Genomic DNA, 21,779 nt, shown 5'->3' with positions numbered 1-21,779 from the left:
TCTGAATCTCACTCATTGGTTGAGGGGAAAAGGGTCAAAGTTTCTTTTCCGGAAAAGTTGTATACTGTTGCCATGGTTGCTCGAAGATCAAGGGAAAATCTATATAGCTAAAATTATGTATATTTTCAGTTCATAGTTTCTCAGCTGTCTTGCTAATACAAAACTGACAAAGAAGTTTCCTAAAATGTCAGGTAAGCAGTGCACTCGAGGAGTAAAGTCAGACTGGCAGCTACTACATTGGCTACATATTATGTAACTATAGCACTAGGTAGAGACAAGAATCCATAAAGTTAGCTAGAGTAGCCTCTACAGTACTATAGCTAGTCTTATTGTAGCCTACTGTAGCTAGGTTAGATATCTGACTGTCTCTAGAGACGTAATGTATCTTTCTGCAATGGTAGTACTAGTACAGTACTAGTATAGTACATTGGCTAGTGCAGATCAATTTCATAGACCATTTTATATTATGGTTCTATAGTGTACTAATCATGTCTTGACAGAGCGTTGCTATTTGTGTTTCCTTTCAGAGAAGAATACTACTTTGAACGTTTCTTATATTTTTCCAAATGGAGACAGCTATGGTATGTGAACTACACCTTCAGTTCATTGGTCATGACCAATGAACTGAAGGTGTAGTAAGTTACAGGCTAAGTATTTTAGTCTGACAGCTAGAGAAATGGAAAACCTTGGATTGTGACTATACCCCCACTCCTGTCATCTTCAGAAGGGCAGTGCTGCCGGTCTTCTGATGGAGTAGTTATGAGGAATGGCGTAGGCAAACACACATCAGCGAGTGGCGTTACCTACAATGGAGAGTGGCAAGATGACAAGGTATGTTCTTTCACAAGGCTAGAATGCTTCTCCTGTTTCACAAAGTTCAGGATTTTGAATTGTTTCTGCGCTCCAGATGAATGGTCCAGGGTGTCTGAAGCACCCTTCTGGAGCATTCTACGAAGGCCAGTTCAAAGACAACATGTACCATGGCACAGGGACCTACACCTTCCCTGATGGGACCAAATATACAGGCAGCTTCAGCAATAACAGGTGACTAAAGACTTGGGTTGTGGTGAAAGTGTAGTGGCTTGGCAGAGTCATCTCTTCCATTCTGCAATGCCTGGCTCCTGATGTCTCTCCTGTGCTGGTTATCTGTGCAGGCTGCAGGGCGAAGGAGAGTTCACAGACACACAGCAGCTGGTTTGGACCGGAGGTTTCCATGACAAAGCTGCACCAGGCCTGAAGCTCAAACTCAATATGTAGTTCTATCAATATATGTAGTTCTATATCAATATGCTACTCTGATTTGGTTATAAGAATAGAAAGAAAAAACATCAACTAAAAACCTTTACAAACAGTAAATGATTCCTATATTACATCCTGTGGAATTCCTTTCACTTTAATCTCTTATACATTCATGCCTGTAGCAAGGAGTTTGAGTATGTTTGTGTATGACAGCGTGCCCCTGCTAAGAGGTTGTGTACAGGACAGTCAAATTGTCAGGAGTGAGTCATTCTGTTTCTTTAGCAAAGGAAGTGGCAAGCACTGACGCAGGGAAAAGTACAGAAATACAGCTGGGTTCTTATTCTGCTAGCGTCATCCTTTCACAGTAGGCCACTGAACGCTAATTTTAGATTGACTTTCTTATACAGTTAGGTGTCAGCTACTACAATATTGATAGAATGTCAAGGTCATCTCTTTTCATCAAAATATGTCAATAAAAAATGGCCTTGAAAACAATGTCTCAGTGAGCCACTTAGACTCCACACCCCCCTTCCCCCAGACAGAATGCCCTCTGACCTCTACGCAGAAACCCAGATGCAGGGTGGTTGTTGGACTGTGTTATAGTTTCAACAAGCACATTATATACTAGTGTTGGTATCAGAATATCATGAGCAGAAGCACACACACACACAAACTTCCTTGAAATGGTTCAAAATAGCAACTATCCTCAGGGAGAATGGAGAAATACAGTGCAAACTGAAACACAAAGCATTTTAACTCAACAACGGTAAATGTTTTATACTTTCATGTATTTTAATAAGAACTCTGATAATAATTTGTCATTCAATAGAATAATGCCACAATGCCAGTATATCTATAATTGCACACACCCCTAAACAAATTCATTGAGTGTGTTTCCTAGACTACTCCATATGGAAATATTTTTAATTGTAACCAAAACACATTTAGCTACATCCATACACAATGCAAAACAAATGTCATTACAATAAACACACTGTTTAGAACATGTCTAGTCTTTCTGTACAATTCAGGTAGAAAATAAAAAGAATATTGCAAAATAATTGTGTTGTTTGCAACAAGAGATGCCCCAAGTAAGGCATATGAATACAAACCATGGAAGTAATTCCAAAGAAATACCTGCACTCATAACTTTGGCACTTGAGGTACAAACCTCTAAAACAAATTGGTGACAGACAGAAACATAAAACAGGCCCATACAAATCATGACTGTGTATTCAGAGACTATAAACGTGTCAGTGCCCAGGAGTCCTCCGTTGGTTTTACTACCAACACAGTAGGTAGTGGATAAGGAACTCTTTCCTTAGTTTACAGTACAAACCCTGGATCTTTACTATGTAACAGCATAAACCTGAGAATCTAGACATGTGCCATACTGAATCACGTTCATAGCTTTTAGGCATTTTCATTCCAATTAAGTGAAGACCTAATATAGGGGAGACAAATCTTTGAAGCTTTTTTGACACTTTAAGTGCAACACTAATGAGTGCAGAACGTGACCGCCCAGACTGGGCATTTGAAAACATCATTCAACCTAAATGTACTTTTTAAAAATCTTGTAGAAAAGTTATTGAATGCGGTTTAAATAGGATGTTTACAAAACAGAACAATAACTGCAAACATGCACATTTTCACGGAGAAGAGCACAATTCAAGACATCTCAGTTACACAATCATGGTTCAATACACAGATAACAAGCAAACCAACAAAGCCAAAATTCCAGCAACAATGAATCAATAGCTACTGAACAGTGGTGTAAAAGGGTGTTGACATTGACTCCTGTGCTCATTAAACGTATTCAACTGGAGCTTTCAGAACAGAGGGGTGTACAGTAGTTGGGAAGAGAGATGACTCAGTAACATATGCCCTCATAGAAAAATCCAGTGTCATTGTGTAGCAGCGGTCTATTCAGCTCAGGAAGAGGTGATGTGATCTCACCAAGGACACTTGGAGCTGGGGGAGGATACTGTGCTGCCAATGCTGCGGTCCAGGGGAGCTGTGCTTTGCTCTATAAAGGCAGTGAGGTGGACTGCTGGGAGGAAGATAGAGAACAAACAACCTCTTAGAGGACAAGACTTTCAACACAGTAGAAAGGGAGCCTCTTTTCGGACTTACCCAGAGAAGGTCATCCTTCCATGGGCTCCCGCCCCGCCCCATCACACCCCTTCAACCCATCAGTGCCGGGGTACACCTCACAGACTAGCATCAGAAACTCTTGCCAATCCCTATCTTTCTTCCTTCCTCTCTTCCTCTCCTTGTTCCTGTCTTCCTTCAACACCACTTTATTCCTTCTTTCATCCCTCTTGTCTTCCCACCTAGCGTTCTTTTTTCAAATTGCCCTCTAGACTCGACCAAAGTAAACTTATAGTTAAACAGTCTCTGTTTTTGATATTACAACAGAAAGAACCTACAGTAAATCTAGACTGGTGTCTGCTTCATTCTACTCTAAATAGTAATTACCAAAATACCCTGGTCACACACAGTGGTTTGTTTCCAAAAAGGCCCTTTTCTAGAAATATACAAAGTCCTAATATCAACTGAACTTTCATAGACTAACAATTACAAGTTTGAACTGAATAAATACAACCGTAAACCTTCAAATATACAGTGTACTAACAACAGTATGCAAAATGTACATCTTTAACAAAAAAAGGGACAATGGCAGTAATTGAAAAATGACAAAAAACAGAAAGGTTATGTTCTGACCATCTGTATGCAGAGATAACTAATACCAAGGGAACCATCTTCTATGTAGCTGGTAAATGGAGCCTGCTCTTGCCATAGTACTCTGTTGTCACGTAGTCACACAGTTTCTGACATAGATGCTTCTAGATACATACGTTCTATGTAGGCCTACGTGTACATACATCAAGATAAGAGTATTTATAGGCACCTGTTTCTGGTGTGTATGTGTTAACCTTGCATTCATGTCTGCGTTTATATGGGTCTGTATATTCTGCCCTCCCTTGATTGGCTACGGGCCCTGCAGCAGGCCCTCCCATTGGATGGGCTGTGAGAAGACCTCCCTCTCCAGCCACATCTCATAACTATAGTGAAAGTCCTCCGGGAGCTCCACACGTTGTCCCAGGACGCTTTGCAGGCAGTTGTCGACGGGGGCAAACTCTCCATTCTGGCTCTTGTCGTAGCGGCGGCTGTTGAACTTCTCGATGCTCTCCCTCAGGGCACACTCCTCCGCCTGGAAGTCCCACGGCCGAGCGTCGATGTCTGGGAGAGAGAAGAGACAGAAGTCAGGTAAACACGCGCCCCCCCGCTGCTCATCACTGGGTAAATACCACGCTCCGCCACATTCCTCACCGTTCCCGTAGGCCCAGTCGTCGTTGAGTCTGTGTCGGACCTTCTGGTAGATGGCCGACATGGTCTTCATGTTGCTCTTCCTCCACTGGCGCCCCAGGTACTTGGTCTGGATCTTGAGCAGCTTGAGGACGTACAGCTGCATCATGGCCTGCTTGACCTTCAGCGCCCTCTTCAGGATGGGAGCAGACTTGAACACCACCAGCATCTGAGGACCAAGAGGAGAAGGGGTTTTCTGCTCTGAAACTTGAATATGGCCTCCTATAGCTCTGTGTGTCGCTGTTTTAAGGGGACGGACAATGGCTGGAACGAAGGAAGAAAGCAAGGCCGAGGAGACAAGGTTTCCATGGTTCCAAGTACCATGGTTCTGGAGTGCTTCCACTTGGTGAGCTTGTTAAGGACCCTGAGCAGGTTGATACAGGAGAACAGATTCCTCCAGCAGAACTGGTTACTATCCCCAGCTTCCTGCAAACACACAGAACAGCCAATCGTAAAAAGGTTGAAGATAACAGCACAGTATGTTCATTCAGGAGGTTAAAAAAAAATCCCACAATGCCAGTGCACTGAAAAAGCCTGCAGCTTCCATAGTACATTTTTACGTACACATAATCACACAAAAAAGCAAACAAAGCACAGTGAGCTGGACGGGAGAGTGGAGAGCACAGGCAGACAGAGAGAGAGAGAGAGAGAGAGAGAGAGAGAGAGGAGAGAGAGAGGAGAGAGAGAGAGTGAGAGACACAGAGAGAAAGAGAGAGAGAGAGAGAGAGAGAGAGAGAGAGGAGAGAGACAGAGAGAGAGAAAAGAGAGAGAGAGAGAGAGAGAGAGAGAGAGAGAGAGAGAGAGAGAGAGAGAGAGAGGAGAGAGACAGAGAGAGAGAAATAGAGAGAGAGAGAGGACAGAGCACACTCACCAGGCTCTCTGCTGTAAGCTCAGGCATCTCATGGACCACACTGTGAGGGAAGTCCAGTACACATATACTGCAACACACACACACACACACACATAAATATACAGTGTATACTAACCCCACAAATGCTTTTGTATACAAGCGCAATATACCTGGAAGCGCACATCTACAGGGTACATAAATACTTGGATGTACACAATACAATGACAGCTTATGGAAAGGAGAGATTGTGTCAATAGGAGTTTCTCTCACACACACATGCACACGCACACACACACATGTGCACACACACGGGCAGTTTATCACGTCATGGCGGTGTGAAAACGTTTTTGTGCAATCACACAATATATATTTGGCCCAGCTACCCTGATGCCACTTGAGCTTGGCAGACACAAAGTCCTGTCCTTCTTTAGGTGCTGACACAGCCCTGAATAAACGTCGACAGGAAGTCAGGTCCTTATTTGGATGCTAAACGGCCAAGGTAGCGAGACAGGCAGTGGCTCCTACCTGTTCTTGGCACTGATGTAGGACATGATGTTTTGGTTGAAGAACTTGAGGATGAGAGGAATGCAGTTGGCAAACACCAAGTGTTGGGACACGATTTCAAACTGCACGGAGATGAGACCCACAGTGAAAACCACAGAGCATCCAATTAGAATCACAGCGGGGATGTGAGTGTTCACTTCAGACAGCAGGTGGCGCCACAGCATGTGAATATCCTAACCCTAACAGCCGAAGCAACCTTTTTTCGAAAGACATTTGCCACGCAAAACCCTCCATGTACACAATATGTCTTCCACAGAGCAGATGCTCCTTCTGTTTCTAAGAGGATGCCCTGTCGGCTAACTTCGGGAACGATGAGAGAGTATATCTGATGACAACACATTTGTGGTGGGGAGTGTGGATATGTATGCAGGAGACCTATCTCTTACACCCTGTAAGACGAGGACAGCAGGATGGAGAAATGAGAAGAACCTAATCTCTCGAAAATAGGAATGAAAGCCCCCGTCACAAGAGAGAGGGAGCTTGGAAGGGACTGATCAGAACCCAAATCCCCCCCCCCCCCCCCTCCTCTCCCCACACACTCTTTCAATTTTCCTGCTTGGTGCTGAGATGAATAGATTGTTGACTGTGTGCCTATCAGACCAGTGCAGGATGTGAAGGCTTTGGCGGAGAATGGGGAGGAGTGGGGGGTAGAAGGAGGAGGATGGAAGTGAAGGGCGGAGGATGGAGGGAGGAGGAGAAGATTAGACGGTGGCTAACCTGGTACATATGGAGGTGGAGATAGGAGGTTGGGGGTGGGGTGCATTGGTTAGGTTGTTGGGGTGAGTGATGGAATGGAGAGAGAGAGAGAGCGAGAGAGAGAGAGAGAGAGAGAGGGAGCGAGAGAGGTAGAGAGAGAGATGGAATTAAAACATGAGCGTGTGTGCATGTGCGTGTGTGAGAGTTTGCGTGTGTGTATGTGTGTGTGTGTGTGTGAGAGACAGAGTGTGGGTGTTACACAAAGAGAGTGTGTGTGTGTGTGTATGTATGGGAGAGAGATAAAGTGAGTATATACAGTATGTGAGAGAGCAAAACAGACAGAGTGTGTGAGAGAGAGAAAGAGAGAGTGTGCGTGTGTGTGTGTGTGTGTGAGAGAGAGAGAGCAACCTGGTAGATGTGGTTGAGTTTGAAGTGCTTGAGCAGCAGCAGCAGCAGAGCAGAGATGGCCTTGACGATGATCTCCTTGTGTCTGTTCACGTCAATACCCAGCTTCATGCTCTGAAGAACTGTTATTCTGTACGCACACACACACACACACACACACACACAGGCACACACACAAAAGGGACACAGGAAATCTCTCATGATTCATAGCAACAGCCTCACAAAACAAGCTATTCATTTCTGTGTGTCAAGTAACCTCCTTTGATCTAGATCTTTTAGTCAGTTATTTAGCCTATGGTAAGGAGAGAAAGTGACAGCACCCTGCTGGTCCATTGAGATGAGCCCATATGTCATTGTTTGTCTCACATATATCTGGAGGAGTAGGGCCTATGCTATTCTTGGATGGGTATCAATTTAGTCCCCGCTGATCAATGGGTGGGTATCAATCATTTCCACGGATGGGTGTCCATACGTACGGCATCTCCTCTGGCAGCACATCGGCGAGGATGTTGATCGAGTCGGTCTTGGCCTTGGAGGTGGGGGCAGCAGCCAATAGCAGCTTCAGCAGGGCAATCTGAGGGGAGGGGCACAGGGAGATGATTGGTGAAAAGGCCGGTGTCGTTCTAATGTTGTATGGAACGACATGAGCCCACATCAGCATATACTGCATAACCATCATGCTACAGCACCCGGGAGACACTCACCACGTACTGGGAGAGGTTGGGAAGCATGCCCAGATACAGGATCTCTGCTGGGGTCTCCTCTACCTCCTCCTCCCCCTGACCAAGACATACACACTCAGCAGGGACGGAAGGAAGGGCACACGGTAATAGCGCTGGAACCGGGCCATAAGGCTCCAATGAGATCTGCATGGTGTGAAAGACTACAAAGATGGCGTCACTGACCAGGGTCATAGGGCACTGCTGAAGCTCCTCCTCTCTCTTGATCTGCACCTCGGCGATAGAGACATATTTGTGCTGGAGGAGAGGAAGGAGGAGGTTGGGATTCAGAAGGAGGACGTTTCTGTCAGTGTCTGAGTCAGTTGTTAACGCGTTTGATTGACGTGAGTGGGACGTCAAGGTCCAGAGGTATTGATCATCCGTCAAAGGATGGCGTGACGAAACACTGGCCTTTGAGTCACTCAGTATTAACACTGAGGACCCGAGCAGGAGGAGAGAAAGAGGGGGCCGCACTGAGAGGAGAGAGGTGGATTGATGGGTGTGACTAAGACAGAGAAGGGATAGGGGGAAAGCGTTTGATGAGATGCATTCCTCCCCTGACCTGTTTTAGGGTCTTCACGCTCTCGTGTATGGGCCTCGGTAAGCCCACCAGGGTCTCCGTGTCACTGAAAGAGAGAAAACACACCTTGGCTGTTCCACTTCCTGTATGTTGGTCTAACTGCCAAGCGGTCAACCGACTGTGACAGTTTGTTTAGTTTAGTTTCCTCTTCAATTGAATGCCTTGGTATTTCTATGTGCATTCACTTTGGAAATGTTTTAACGTGGACAGAAATTAAAAATGACTACTACTACTTACTTTCCCAAAGTGAAGCCAATGAACTTGTTCCTACTCGTCTCTAGGAATGTCTCAATGTCTTTCTCCCTATGGACAGACAGAGGAAGAGAGAGAGACAGAGTGAGAGACAGACAGACAGGTCGAGAGACAGGCAGGCCGGAAGACCGACACGCCAATACACATAGCCAAACGGCCAGACAGGTAGAAACAGACAGACAGGTGAGTGTCACATAGGAGGGTTTGTAAGGTCTTGCAACCAAAGACGCCTGAATGCTCGATTAGCCCGCTAGGTAAAGCTACAGCACTGTGAGGGAAGAGACCTCAAAGCACATTCACTGTAATCCACAAACACTCTGAACATGTGAGTGACTTTAATCCTGCAAGAGAACACACGTGCACACACACACACACGTTCACACACCACACAGTACCAGTGTGCTGTGGGAGTTCTTACATCCCATCAGTCACACTGCCATGGGCTGCATCTGCCTAACCCCTCTCTCTTTCTTCCTCTCCCAGTTTTCTCCTTTTCTCCCGCCCTTTCCCCAATCTCCCCTCCTCCATCCCCCCCCCCTCTTTATAGCCCCCCCCCCCCCAAGTCTCTCTCTCTCTCTCTCTCTGGCCACATCTGACACTCATCTCACCTCCTAAAACAGTCCAGTGCACCACCACGCTCGAAACACACAAGCCTACACACCCCAACACACACACTCCCTCCCTCACACTTAGGATCAAATGAATAATGCATGGGTTTACTCATAACGAGGAGCGGATGATAAGCGCCGAGACTCGCACTTGGTCATTTGCCCCCCACTCCCCTCCATTCAACCCCTATCTTTCATCAAGCCACCTATCCCTCCGCCTCGCATCTCACCCTCCCGCTCTCCTCTCCTCCTCTCATCTCCCCCCTCCATCTCAGCTGCATAATTCATGTCCCTGTGGCTGTGCACATTGGACAGGGAGAAGGTGGGCCACTCTCTCTAGCGGTCAGATGGCTGAGCGGTGAGGGAGTCGGGCTAGTAATCAGAAGGTTTCCGGATCGATTCCCCGCCGTGTCAAATGACGTTGTGTCCTTGGGCAAGGCACTTCACCCTACTTGCCTCAGGGGGAATGTCCCTGTACTTACTGTAAGTCACTCTGGATAAGAGCGTCTGCTAAATGACTAAACTGTAGCGAGGAGAAACCGAGGAGGAGACTTTGGAGCAGCGCTCCCGTCTTCTCCACCCATCTCCACGAGCACCCCTGGATGTATGGTCGACAGTGTGGAGGCGCTGGTTCCTGGTTTTGGGAACGGAGCCTGGGTGTCTCACCTGACCTTGGGGGCCCAGGGGAGTCCCTTGGGGAAGGAGACCCTCTCTGTCGGGGGCCGGAGGGGCGGCGGCGGGGGTGGAGGCTGGATAATGACATCGCGGTCCAGGGGGTCCACCTCCCCCTCGATGCCGCTGTCGGCATCCTCGCCGTCCTCCTCCTCGTCCCTCGCCTCGTCGTTCTTGAAGGGGTCGCGCTCGTTGTAGGTGTCCAGGCTGTCCTGCTTCACCAGGGGCTGCGGGGGCAGAGTGTGGACCAGCAGGGGGAGTGAGAGAGCGCAGTGTCTGTGCTGGATGTGAGGTCGGGGCCCGTCCCTCACATGCCCTGGTCACAGAGCAAAACCACTGCTCCTCCACTAACTAGCATTTTCATATAGCAATTGTATGATCTATTGAATATTTGCAAAAAATGACTGATATCATATTGTTAAAAAGCATATGAAATGCAGATTCCCCTTAGTGTTTAGAGCAGGAATAGAATTAACAAGGATCCAGGGACTAGACCTATGACCTGTTTCAACATCAGAACTACACATAAACCTCCATCTCCATTGTCAGCCAATCACCATCCCCTTGAGGTCTGGCAACCAATAAGAAAACAGCAGTCCTTCCACATCAGGCGCAAGCAAGACAGGAAGTTAGGACTCAAACTCCTTCCAGACTTACCATAGGAGGACTGCATACTCCACCAGGGTAGTAGCTCATCAATCACAGACCTAGCAGCATCTTATCCACACCCATACCCAGGTGTTACACAGAGATATAGCATTCCCATCACAGTTAGGTCAGCACAAGCCCAATCTACTCAGACACTTAGGTAGGGGAGCTAGATGAATGACTGAGCCAACCAAACGCAAGCATCACAGGCACGGTGGGTTGCAGAAGTAGAGTGCACTGCCACAGCAGTCAATGTATGGTGGCGCTGTGGTGGCTAGAGAGAAAGAGGAAGGAGGAAGAGAATAGAGAGAGACAAAAAAGAGAGAAGAGTGGGAAGAAGGAGAGAGAGAGAGAGAGAGAGAGAGAGAGAGAGAGAGAGAGAGGGAGAGACAGGGTGGTGGCGGTGGTGTGGTGAGGACGGGCCTGGTGCAGGTGACGCATTGTGACTCATATCCCATGAAGAAGACAAAGCCATTCTCTGATAGGTGGAGCAGAGCTGGTGGGTGTGTCTAGCAAGGGTTGGAGGCCAATCCTGTTTCCATTTCTCTAAGTCAGAAAGTAAACTGACGTGCCAGTCCAACAACAGGAAAGGTGGAAATGTATTTGAACCGAAAACAAAAGTTCAAATCACTTCCTAAATTGACAGATATCTGAAACATAATTGACCTTTCACCCCGTGTGTTGAGAGTATAGTACAGTGGTGCCCAGCAGGTCAGGGGCCTGGAGGTATGTGGAGTTGATGGAGACTACAGCTACCACAGAGGCTAGTGGCCATGTCTGCAGTGACCTGGGACTGGTGGCCTGCTCTGGTCTGGGTGACCACAGAAACAGCCTTCCAGCCAGAAGGCCAGCTAGTCAGCAAGCCAGCAAGCCTGTCTGTCTCTTTGTCCCAACCACACAGAGCAGACCAGAGTGGAGGAAGAGGAGGAAGGGCAGGGAGGGAAGAGACAGGAAGAAGAAGAGACAAAGAGAAGGAAGGACTGCAGGGACGAAAAAGGAGAAGGAAAAAAGAAAACGGCAGAGGAAGAGAAGAAGGAGAGGAAGAAAGGGAGGAGGCAGAGGAGGTGAAGAAGTTGAGATTTCAAAAAAAGAGTGTGCAAGACCAGCCCAAGGCAGAGAGCTTATGCAGAGAGAGAGAGAGAGAGAGAGAGAGAGAGAGAGAGAGAGAGAGAGAGAGAGAGAGAGAGAGAGAGAGAGAGAGAGAGAAAGAGAGAGGGAGGGAGGGAGGGAGAGTGTGTAAAGACCTGCTTCTTGGGAAAGGGACTGTCTCCTTCCAAGCTATCAACAAAGGCACTCTGTAGGGACACAAGGAAGAGGGGGGAGGAGGTGAGGTGAGTCTCAGGGAGAAGAGAAGAGCTACGTAGCCACTACTGCAGTCCAAGCTCTACACACAGCACAGTTACAGTACAGATAGCCAGTTAGAGAAACAGAGTGAGAGAGAGGGGAGCACAATTAGGAGTTAGGGAGAGATAGGAGGAAGTGGGAGTGGATGTCAGCACCTCTTTAAGGGGAGACTAGTGTTCTTCACTCGGGGAATGCAGACCGGTTAAGAAGCTTTGACTGACACACCTCCAAAAGTGTGTGTCACGGCCAGGGGTAGGGCCGAGCGCCGAGGTCTGTGTGAGTGTGTGTGTGTGCGTGTGTGTGTTACCCTGCGGCTGCGCCGGCCTCTCTTCTGCTGCTGCTGCTGCTCGATGAGCTCCATGGCGGAGGCGGGGGGGGAGGCTGCTCTCATGGCGCGCACCACCTTGATGCTGTCCTCGGGGAGGGGCGCCAGGTTCAGACGCTCCCGACCGCGCACCTTCAACTCCTGCAGCTCCTCAAAGCCCCCCAGGGTAAACTGGCCACACACACACACACAAACGCAATCTGTGACAAACGCTGCATGGGTGTCGGGTGAACACGGTTATAGAGTGGACTGAGCCTTTCTCAATATGTGTGTGTGTGTGAGTGCTGACCAGGATGGTCTTCCACAGCAGCAGCAGAACCTTCTTCATGGGGAAGTGGGGGGCATTCATGCTGCAGAACTTGGTTACCATGGTGAAGAGCAGCAGGGTGAACGGCTCTCCGTTGTCCAGAGGGGAACCTGGAAGAGGAGGGATTTCACTACCACGCTGAGGCCAGGCAAGGTTCACCACACCAGCCTGGTGCCACACCGTCATTCATGGATTTGTTTGTTGGCATCTTCAGGACAGCATGGTTTGTGTACGTGGTGACTAAGCAATACTGCAAACATACGTGCGCGCACACACAAATGTAGGCAGGCAGAAGAGCACAAAGGCACACACTAACGCACACACACACACAAACCACGCACACACACTAAGCACACACACACACCTAGCTCAGCCTTGAAGGCGGCTCTGCTGGTCCTCCACTCTGGCCGGTCGTCCTCTGTCTGCACACGGACTGTCTCCACCATCAGGTACATGATACTGAGCAGCACTCTGCAGGAGAGGAGAGGGAGCTCAGGGTGTCTGTGTGTGTGTGCGGGGGTGGGGCGGCATGTGTGTGTGTGTGTGTGTGGAACCACTCTCACCTGAGTTCTGTGCTGTCCGCCAGAGAGATGGCAGGCTTCCTCACCGCACTGCTACACGCTTGGTTGTTACTGAACACACACACACATTTTAAGGAACAATCCAATACATGTACAGAACTGTTAAGAGTTCTGTGTCAAAATGACAGGCAGACAGGCAGCCCTTAAATGGCCATAGAGAACAGGAGGACAGAAGGTGAGAATTGGAGGGATGAGGCCAATGGGGGTAACGAGTGGCAATTAGGGAATTGATCCTAAAACGTGGGGTGTGTGTGTGTGCCAAGGTGCAGCAGCTGTGTCTCTAGGCAGGCTGATGGCGCTCGCTCATTAAAGAGGAGCCAGAGGAACCAGTGAACAGGAAGATCTGCTTCCACACTGACTCATGTTAGAGATAGAGAGCATGTGGAACTCTCTCTCACACACACACACACACACACACACCGGGCCTTTAAGGAAAGTAAAAATAGATGTTCAGTTTGCTTTAAGCCTCTGAGGTGAGGGCCTGTCCTGCTCTCTCTCTCTGGCTGTCTGTTATCTCTCTCTCTCTCTCTCTCTCTCTCTCTCTCTCTCTCTCTCTCTCTCTCTCTCTCTCTCTCTCTCTCTAAGACTAAACCAACACATGTTGTGTTTAGGCTGCAATGTGTGTTCGTGTTGAGGGTGTGTTCACGGTGGTGAGGTTGTGTTGAGGTTGTGTTGAGGTTGTGTTGAGGTTGTGTTGAGGTTGTGTGTGCTCAGCTCACTCTATCTCCATGCTGAGCAGCTCCAGCAGAGCGGTGAAGATGCCCATGTCGTAGAGCAGGAACACGTTGTGTCTGGACCAGTAGAGAACGTCCACGTCTGTGTCACAGTCATCATACACACCTGGGGACCAAACCACCCACACACACACACACACACACCCACGTGTACAGATGTACGCAGTATGTGAACAGGTATAGTCATACACACATCTGACTGTGAAAGATATGTTATGTGAACAGGTATAGTCATACACACACATTTGACTGTGAAAGATATGCAATGATAATGTATAATTTCTAATTGCTAGAAATGTTTATGGCTAGTGAAAGGTGGCAATTTGTGTGTGTGTTTGTAGGTGTGTGAGTGTGTGTGTGTGTGTGTGGCAGCCAGTGGTACCCTGAGCCAGGTAGAGGATGGCCCTGGCCACCTTCAGCCTCTTGTCCCTGTCGGTGACCTCCAGGGCGTCCAGCAGTCTCATCACATAGGCCTTCTGCTCCTCCACACCTAGCTGGACCCACCTGCGGCCTCGCACTGCAACACAGGGGCAGCACACTGCCTCGTTACAAACACCAGTTATGCAGATCTACGAGTCACTCGGTACACTTAACATGGATTTCATCTTTCACCTCGACATCTATTTTCCACTTCCAAATGTTTCACTTCCAAATGAACCCCTCCCTCCCTCCCTCCGGAGTGTGAGATTAGCAGGGATCACAGTAGCTCGTTAAAACACTCCCCCAATGAGGAGCTGGGGAGCTGGGGGTGGGGGGGGGGGGGGGGGGGGGGGGAGATGTCACAATGTCCCAGACCAGCCAGAGCTACATCTGTCCCAGCCAGGTACAGGGACAGGGCAGGGACAGGGCAGGGACAGGGCAGGGACAGGGCAGGGACAAAGACAGGCAGGTCATGTCCTGAAGAAGACCCACTGAGAGGGCAAGCCTCTGTTGTGATCTTGCAATTCTGATCGGAGTGCAGTGGAGGGTGACGAGGGGGACGGGGGAGGGTGGGGGGAGGGTGGGGGGGGGGGGGGGGGAGGGGGTGCATGACAGACTGAGGAGTGGTGGGGGGTGACACATGTGTTGAAACATTGATGAGGACACTGTCACTGCCTCTGCACACTAAAACCCTGGACGGAGAGACAGTCCTCTCTCTGTCCCTCTCTGTTTTGGCACTTCTTCTCTCTATCTATCTCTCTCTCTCTCCTTCCATCTCTCTCTTTCATCTACGCTGCACAGACAGGCAAACAGACTGGCTAATCCTGCTTGTCACGCCTCCAGCCTCTCCGAGGTAGATGGAGAGAGGAGAAACCAATCCTATCAACAGACGACGTCTGCGAGCCTCGTCCATGTTCTTCAATATCTATCTATAGCTGATGGCTAAACCTTATGCTGTGTAATCATCTGCTGTGCTGAATCAAGCCCACTAAAGCAGGCAGGACCTAGATCAACAAGGGGTGGCACACCTGCACAGACACACACGGAACAATGTCAATGTCACAAGGTCGGAATGGATGAACAGTACACAACCCCCAGGTGACTCAGTCAACAGGGCTCAAGGAGAGAAAACATCATAGGCTGTCAGGTAACTTAACCTTCATTCCTCTGATAGGGTTCCGTTGATATCAGTGCCATGATATGCCTATGGCTCTGTCTGTGCATGAAGATAAGCCCGTTTAAAACACAACTGAGAGCCGGTGACTGCTGTGCGAAAATGTGTGTGTGTGTGTGTGTGTGTGTATGACAGTGAGCTGCTGAGCGTGTCTGTTCATAGCAATCACTTCCTGATTGTTATGACTTCAGAGCAAGCAACACACCGAAAACAAAACGCACACACACACACGCACATAACACACACACTGCCGGAGGTTGATTTCTCTCTCCTTGCAGGGAGCCAGTGGTGACAGAGGAAATGAATACCTGGGAGAGCTCTATTAGTTCTATCAGTCTCCTTTTTTCTCCCTTCTCTCTCTCTCTCTCTCTCTCCCTTCTCTCTCTCTCTCTCTCTCTCTCTCTCTCTCTCTCTCTCTCTCCCTTCTCTCTCGCTCCCTTCTCTCTTTCTCTCTGCACACTCTTCCTTCTCCATCCACCTCTCCTTCTCTCTGTCTGTTCTCTCTCTCTCCATCTACAGGATCCGTTCTCTTCTCTGACTATTTATATCCTTCCATCTACATCTCTCTCTCTCTATATATTCATTCTTTATCTTTGTCTTTCAATGCCTCCACCCCATCTCACTCAATCTCTCGATCTCTAGCTATCCATCTCTAGCTTGTTCATTAAATGACAAGTAAACCATTTGGTGGGTATGGAAACAGACAGCTAATCCAAGGTCATTCAGAGGCCAATTGATACACACCAGTGTTTCCCACACATAGACTAATTTGTGGCGGTGCGCCACAGAATCAACACCGGCCGCCACACATTGCGTTTCGTAAAACATTTTTTTTAATCGCTATTTTATGGTGGCCCTGAAGTGCAAATGACACCCCCTAATATGAGTACATCCCCCAAATGAAAATACTCCCCCCCAATACGAGTCAACTCCCCCCAAATCGGATGACTTGTTCACCTCCCCCCAATACAAAAACGCGCTCCCCCCCCAATACGAGTCAACTCCCCCCAAATCGGATGACTTGTTCACCTCCCCCCAATACAAAAACGCGCTCCCCCAAATGGAAAAGGACATTACATTAACTCAAAAACACATTAAATTAACTCTGAACGGAAAGGGTAGGTACTACACTTTAGCGCTGATTGGATGCAGTAGGCTAACTGACAAGAAATAAGAAATTGATTGACAGAAGTACAAAATGCAATAGCCTGACAGAGTTACGTGCACCAGGACATTTATTTGGGTATCGAAGCATGTAGCATAGGCTACGTATGCAAAAGCATAAATTGCAGTGTTAAACGTAAACATCGATAGCCAAACAACTAGTCCACGTAACTCTGTCATTATCATGAAATTAATCGTTTTGATTTGAAGGAAAGAGGAAACATTAATGTTTACAATTCAGAGTCATTACACTACTCTTTATTTTAATCAGGGTCATTCCTATGAAATAATCTTAGATCTGCTGTTAACGTTTCAAAATATAAGTAGCCTATGCGCACGCTAAAAACGCAGTTGAAGGAATCAGGCCTTTTCAGAAGAAAAAACTAATAGTCCACTACAGAAGAATGAAATGCCACAATGACAGAGTAACGTGGACCAGGATAGTTGTTTGGCTATCGATTTTTACATTTAACTCGAAATACTTTTGCCTAAGAAGCTTACTATTTGCTACATTCTTCGATAGCCAAACAAATGTTCTGGTGCACGTAACTCTGCCAGGCTATTGCATTTTGTGCTTCTGTCGATCAATTTCTTATTTTTTGTTAGTTAGCCTACTGCATCCAATCAGCGCTAAAGTGTAGTACCTACCCCCTCCGTTCAGAGTTAATGTAATGTGTTTTTGAGTTAATGTAATGTCGTTTTCCATTTGGGGGAGCGCGTTTTTGTATTGGGGGGAGGTGAACAAGTCATCCGATTTGGGGGGAGTTGACTCGTATTGGGGGGAGAGCACGTTTTTGTATTGGGGGGAGGTGAACAAGTCATCCGATTTGGGGGGAGTTGACTCGTATTGGGGGGGAGTATTTTCATTTTTGGGGGGAGGTGAACAAGTCATCCGATTTGGGGGGAGTTGACTCGTATTGGGGGGGAGTATTTTCATTTGGGGGATGTACTCATATTAGGGGGTGTCATTTGCACTTCAGGGCCACCGTACTATTTAGGTTAAAACACGCAGCGTATTCGTTCAGCTGCATTTCTTTTCCCCTGCTCTCCCTCCGTCTCTCTGTTACTGATGCGTCTTTCCCATATATGCACACAGTCACAACACCAGCACACGTTAGCAACAATGCATACAGTACATATGCCGTTCTAGTAAGACCGACAGCTATATCAGCGAGCCTTCAGCATTAGTGCCGTAGCTAAAAGTCGAGGAAAGTTGAGGCTACTTTTCGCTAGGTACCTTACTCACATTTACATTTAGTCATTTAGCAGACGCTCTTATTCAGAGCGACTTACAGTACTCGAAGCTTCCCCTTCGTTCTTCTGGTGAGAAGTCTCAAGAGCTAGCTACTTACTCGGCGTCATGGAGCCGACCAGTTAAATAGTTGTTTAGCACTAGCGTTGCTACATGCATAATGCAGAAATGAAATGTTAGTTGTTGTTAATTTGTGAAGGTGTGAATCATTTTGGATTAATATTTAATGTAACAAATTATTAACAAATTAACTGTGTAACGAATTATTAACGAAGGAAATATTACGACCCCCCCCCCTCCCCGCCACAATTAGATTTCTAATCTGTGGGAAACACTGTCACACACTAGTTTAGAAAGCATACCCACGCGCACACACACACACACATACACAATCTCATTGACTAAGTCAACACAAACACACAAACACAACACACACACAGTACCATGGCTCTTGAAGTCTTCCTCAAAGTAGTCCCTGTTGAGAGAGAACTCTGGCTCTTCGGTGTAACTGTAGAGCTCTGAGGACAGACACGACAGAGAGAGAGAGACAGGGGACGGTTAAACACACACACACAAACACACACTCACATACAAACACACAAACACACAACCTTCTCACCTGAGAGCTCAGCAGTCAGGCTGTCTGTGTCCCCATACTCAAACTCTAGGTTGGGGGACTCCATGGAGCTCTGGGGAGGTGAAAGAGAAACAATAAGCAACAGACACACACACGCAGAGACACTAACAGGATACTGTGTAGGCACCAGTCCTATCCTTGAACTCCCTTGGAACCACACACACACACACACAAACACACACACTCTTCAGGTTTTTCCACTGCTCCTCACCAGACGGGTAAACAGCCCGTTTGTTGTTCCGCATGACTATGCAAATGCGCTACGGCAGCCTTGGTAGAAGCAGGGAGGGAGAGTACAGCAGGAGTCAACATGCCCCACATTTCACAGTGGATTAACTATGGTAGTCAAGGGTCTCTGCAGCTCTGACATTAGACTCACCCCATGATAACCATGTGCCCTCCAGGCACCATATAGACCTAAACACACACACGTATATACCCACAGTGCAGCCTAACACACACACGTATATACTTATAGTGCAGCCTAACACACAGACACACGTGTATATACTTACAGTACAGCCCAACACACACACACGTATACATTTACATGCATTCATTTAGCAGACACTTTTATCCAAAGCGACTTCCAAGAGAGAGCTTTACAAAAGTGCATAGGTCACTGAAGTATATACTTACAGTACAGCCCAACACACAACCATATATACTTACAGTATAGCCCAATACACACACACAGTCCCACAAAAACCAACACACAATTTGACAAATGTATAACCACACACGTACATTAACATCCACACGCATTCACACACACAATGGGGGATGGGGACAAAGCCTAGCACTGTCAGAGCTGCTAAAAGGCATCTACTCGCAGGGCAGGAAGACAGACTGAGAGTGTACGCATTGTCCCACCATAGTGAACCAGTCATCTCCAGACAACCACAACAGGACAATGCAGACAACACAAAAATGGTCGGCCCTGTACCACTGGGTCAACACCAACAGCCAAGCACTCACATGCACTCTAAAGAACACTTCTAGGTGCAATCATAATAATGCACACAATAATCTATGTTTGACTGATCTTGGCTGACACAATGTAATCAAGAGAGTGGTGCTTAGTGATTAAACGCAACTCAATTCAGGATGAAAAATATATTGAATCCCCAAGATTGGGCCAGGGAAGGTCATTTGAGTTTACAAACAGAAGGTGCTATGAATGACCTCGACAGGATTCTTCAGGATTCTACAACACAGGTGTTCCTGAGCCTTGCTAAGCATTATATGAGTGGTCTGTTTGCCCAAGCCTGGACTACAATAATGAAATGTGATGGTTGACCTGTGTTGATCTGAGGCAGTGAACACTGCAGGAGTGACAGTCATCACCAGATATAATATCTGAGCTTGAAAGACCTAAGTAAAGACTGTCAGATTGGCAGACAGCCACTCAATTCAACGCAGTAAAGTCGACTCACTGTCAACACGTCTTTTCACACTATGTTGCTAAACTGTGGCCCTGCCTGCCTATCTGCCTGTCTATTTACCTGCCTGCCTGCCTGCCGGCCCGTCTGTCTGTCTGTCTGTCCGACCTATGGCAGCAGGACCAGTCTTTCCTTAACTTGGGACTCTCTCTTGCTCTCCATTTCTCTTTCACTCTCTCTTTTCAAGCCTCTCTCTCTCTCTCTCTCTCTCTCTCTCAGCATACCACTTCTGACCTTCCATTCACTCTACACAGGCCCTTCAAACCTTGCACTCTCACACACTCCAGAGCACGCTGTTACACCCGCCCACACACACCCCCATTCAGACTCACTCGGTTACGTAGGCGCAACCCCTACCCGGGGTTATGTCTAACCCTGTTGCACGGTTTTCAAGCCAGTGTGCAAACACAGACAGAGCATGGTTCTAGCCAAGCCCCACTCTTACCAGAGGCATGTGGTGCATGTATCTATCCATACATAGTTTTCTACCTATCTATCTGTCAATCCATCTGCAGTATCTATGTATAGTGTATTCGTCTATCGATCTATAGTATATATGTATCCATCTATGTCTGTCACTGTGGTGTGCCATGTCCAGTTTAGGTGAAGTACAGGTTCATCTGATTCCCTCCCACCATCCTTCTCCAGATCTCTAGGTTCCACCAGTGGATAAGATGATCTTGAGTCACAGCAGAGAGAAGTATGGTTACATGGTTGTCTGCCAACATACGTCCTCTTAACCCCCACCTATTCATTCCTCACCTTCATTGTCCCAGAAACCTGGAACTGGAGGGGGAAATCTGCTCTAATTCCTTTAAAAATATTGCATATGTTTGAAAGGCACAGTCCTGGCTCTGGGAGCTAATTGGTCTAATCTGCACCATGACATCAGGTTATCAAGGAATGAATCAAAATGCCTATATTTTCATTTTTAATGAGTGGATGAATTTCTTGTTTAAATAAATGTTTGAAACTGCATATCAGAATAGATTAAACATTATGTGCTCATTAACTAGAAATAGCCTAGATATGAGTATGAATTATTTAACTGAAAGGGAATATTTTATATCAAATCTAGGCTATTAATCAAAAATTGAACTAATCTTATGATTGGACCTAGGTTCATTACATTTCAAATATCTATCCGATTGCAAAACAACATAGAAACAATGTGGCATTAAGACAGAAGGCAGCCGGAACACCGGTTTTCAGATTCCTGGGGGCCGGTCCGGTCCAGACAAGAACATCAAAGGTCCTGGTTCTGACATGGTCACCGACAGTCACATTTACTACCTGAACTGGCACTCATACGCTTACGGTCGCTCTCATAAGCTTACGGTATTTATAGCAGTTACCACTTGGGCTGTCGCCAAAATAACAACTCGGAGGAGTCGGTCTGCACTGCATGCTTCCAGCGGAGCCTCTGTAGCAAGGACATTCAGCTAAGCTCCCCAGCAACAACCGCTACTCACGGACACGGACACACACCCCTCCTGTACTTACTCTACGCTACCATTGCCTATAGTACGCGGCTGCGCCTCTATCGGAAATACCTCCGATTCCTTCGGCTGATTGTTGAACACATCTTTGCCTTTCTCCACTGGCCTTTGCTTGTTGCAGTTATTGATAATATTATTATTGATAGGTACCTCCATTTCGTCGGTCTGCATCTGGCTGGTCGGTCTGTTCACTTTCTCCGCGCGCGGCTAGGACATTCCGGTGTGTGGCAGGCGACAGCGCTCGAGCTTGTCACATTTGGATACTGATTTGGTATTCCAAGTTCAGAATACCCGTCCC

At 47.4% G+C, this 21,779-nt stretch overlaps 2 protein-coding genes across 4 annotated transcripts; one reads left to right on the top strand and one right to left on the bottom strand.

The window, feature by feature from the left end:
• Nucleotides 1-55: 55 nt before the first annotated feature.
• morn2 (MORN repeat containing 2) lies at nt 56-1,806 on the top strand. Of its 2 annotated transcripts, XM_047022984.1 has the most exons (5): nt 56-191; nt 528-581; nt 725-831; nt 908-1,044; nt 1,155-1,806. In XM_047022984.1, exons 1-5 carry the CDS (start codon nt 185-187, stop codon nt 1,255-1,257), a joined length of 408 nt encoding a protein of 135 aa, XP_046878940.1. In that variant the 5' UTR covers nt 56-184; the 3' UTR covers nt 1,258-1,806. The 2 variants fall into 2 exon arrangements, with proteins under 2 accessions (XP_046878940.1, XP_046878941.1); XM_047022985.1 differs by lacking the exon at nt 528-581.
• Nucleotides 1,807-2,008: 202 nt separating this feature from the next.
• Nucleotides 2,009-21,740, bottom strand: strip2 (striatin interacting protein 2). 2 transcript variants are annotated; one of them, XM_047022786.1, is made up of 22 exons: nt 21,632-21,740; nt 18,523-18,592; nt 18,347-18,421; nt 14,276-14,410; nt 13,879-13,999; nt 13,142-13,210; nt 12,943-13,049; nt 12,561-12,688; nt 12,254-12,442; nt 11,847-11,897; nt 9,949-10,181; nt 8,660-8,725; nt 8,405-8,468; nt 8,029-8,100; nt 7,828-7,902; nt 7,600-7,697; nt 7,127-7,253; nt 5,984-6,084; nt 5,480-5,546; nt 4,930-5,034; nt 4,573-4,777; nt 2,009-4,482 (listed from the first exon to the last, which is right to left on the bottom strand). In XM_047022786.1, exons 1-22 carry the CDS (start codon nt 21,650-21,652, stop codon nt 4,232-4,234), a joined length of 2,430 nt encoding a protein of 809 aa, XP_046878742.1. In that variant the 5' UTR covers nt 21,653-21,740; the 3' UTR covers nt 2,009-4,231. The 2 variants fall into 2 exon arrangements, with proteins under 2 accessions (XP_046878742.1, XP_046878741.1); XM_047022785.1 differs by lacking the exon at nt 11,847-11,897.
• Nucleotides 21,741-21,779: the final 39 nt, after the last annotated feature.

The sequence above is a fragment of the Hypomesus transpacificus genome, chromosome 7, assembly GCF_021917145.1.
Source record: "Hypomesus transpacificus isolate Combined female chromosome 7, fHypTra1, whole genome shotgun sequence".
Taxonomy (NCBI): domain Eukaryota; kingdom Metazoa; phylum Chordata; class Actinopteri; order Osmeriformes; family Osmeridae; genus Hypomesus; species Hypomesus transpacificus.
This window is presented reverse-complemented; position numbering and strand designations above follow the sequence as displayed.

Excerpts from the sequence above, each read along its gene's own strand:
- strip2 (XM_047022786.1), bottom strand. The coding sequence starts at position 21,652 with ATGCAGACCGACGAAATGGAG. Across the intron at positions 13,211-13,878 it reads CTGCTCAGCATGGAGATAGA|TAACAACCAAGCGTGTAGCA; the intron begins GTGAGCTGAGCA and ends GTGTGTGTTCAG. Across the intron at positions 7,254-7,599 it reads GTGCTGCCAGAGGAGATGCC|AATAACAGTTCTTCAGAGCA; the intron begins GTACGTATGGAC and ends GTGTGCGTACAG.
- morn2 (XM_047022984.1), top strand. Across the intron at positions 582-724 it reads TCCAAATGGAGACAGCTATG|AAGGGCAGTGCTGCCGGTCT; the intron begins GTATGTGAACTA and ends TGTCATCTTCAG. Across the intron at positions 832-907 it reads GAGAGTGGCAAGATGACAAG|ATGAATGGTCCAGGGTGTCT; the intron begins GTATGTTCTTTC and ends TCTGCGCTCCAG.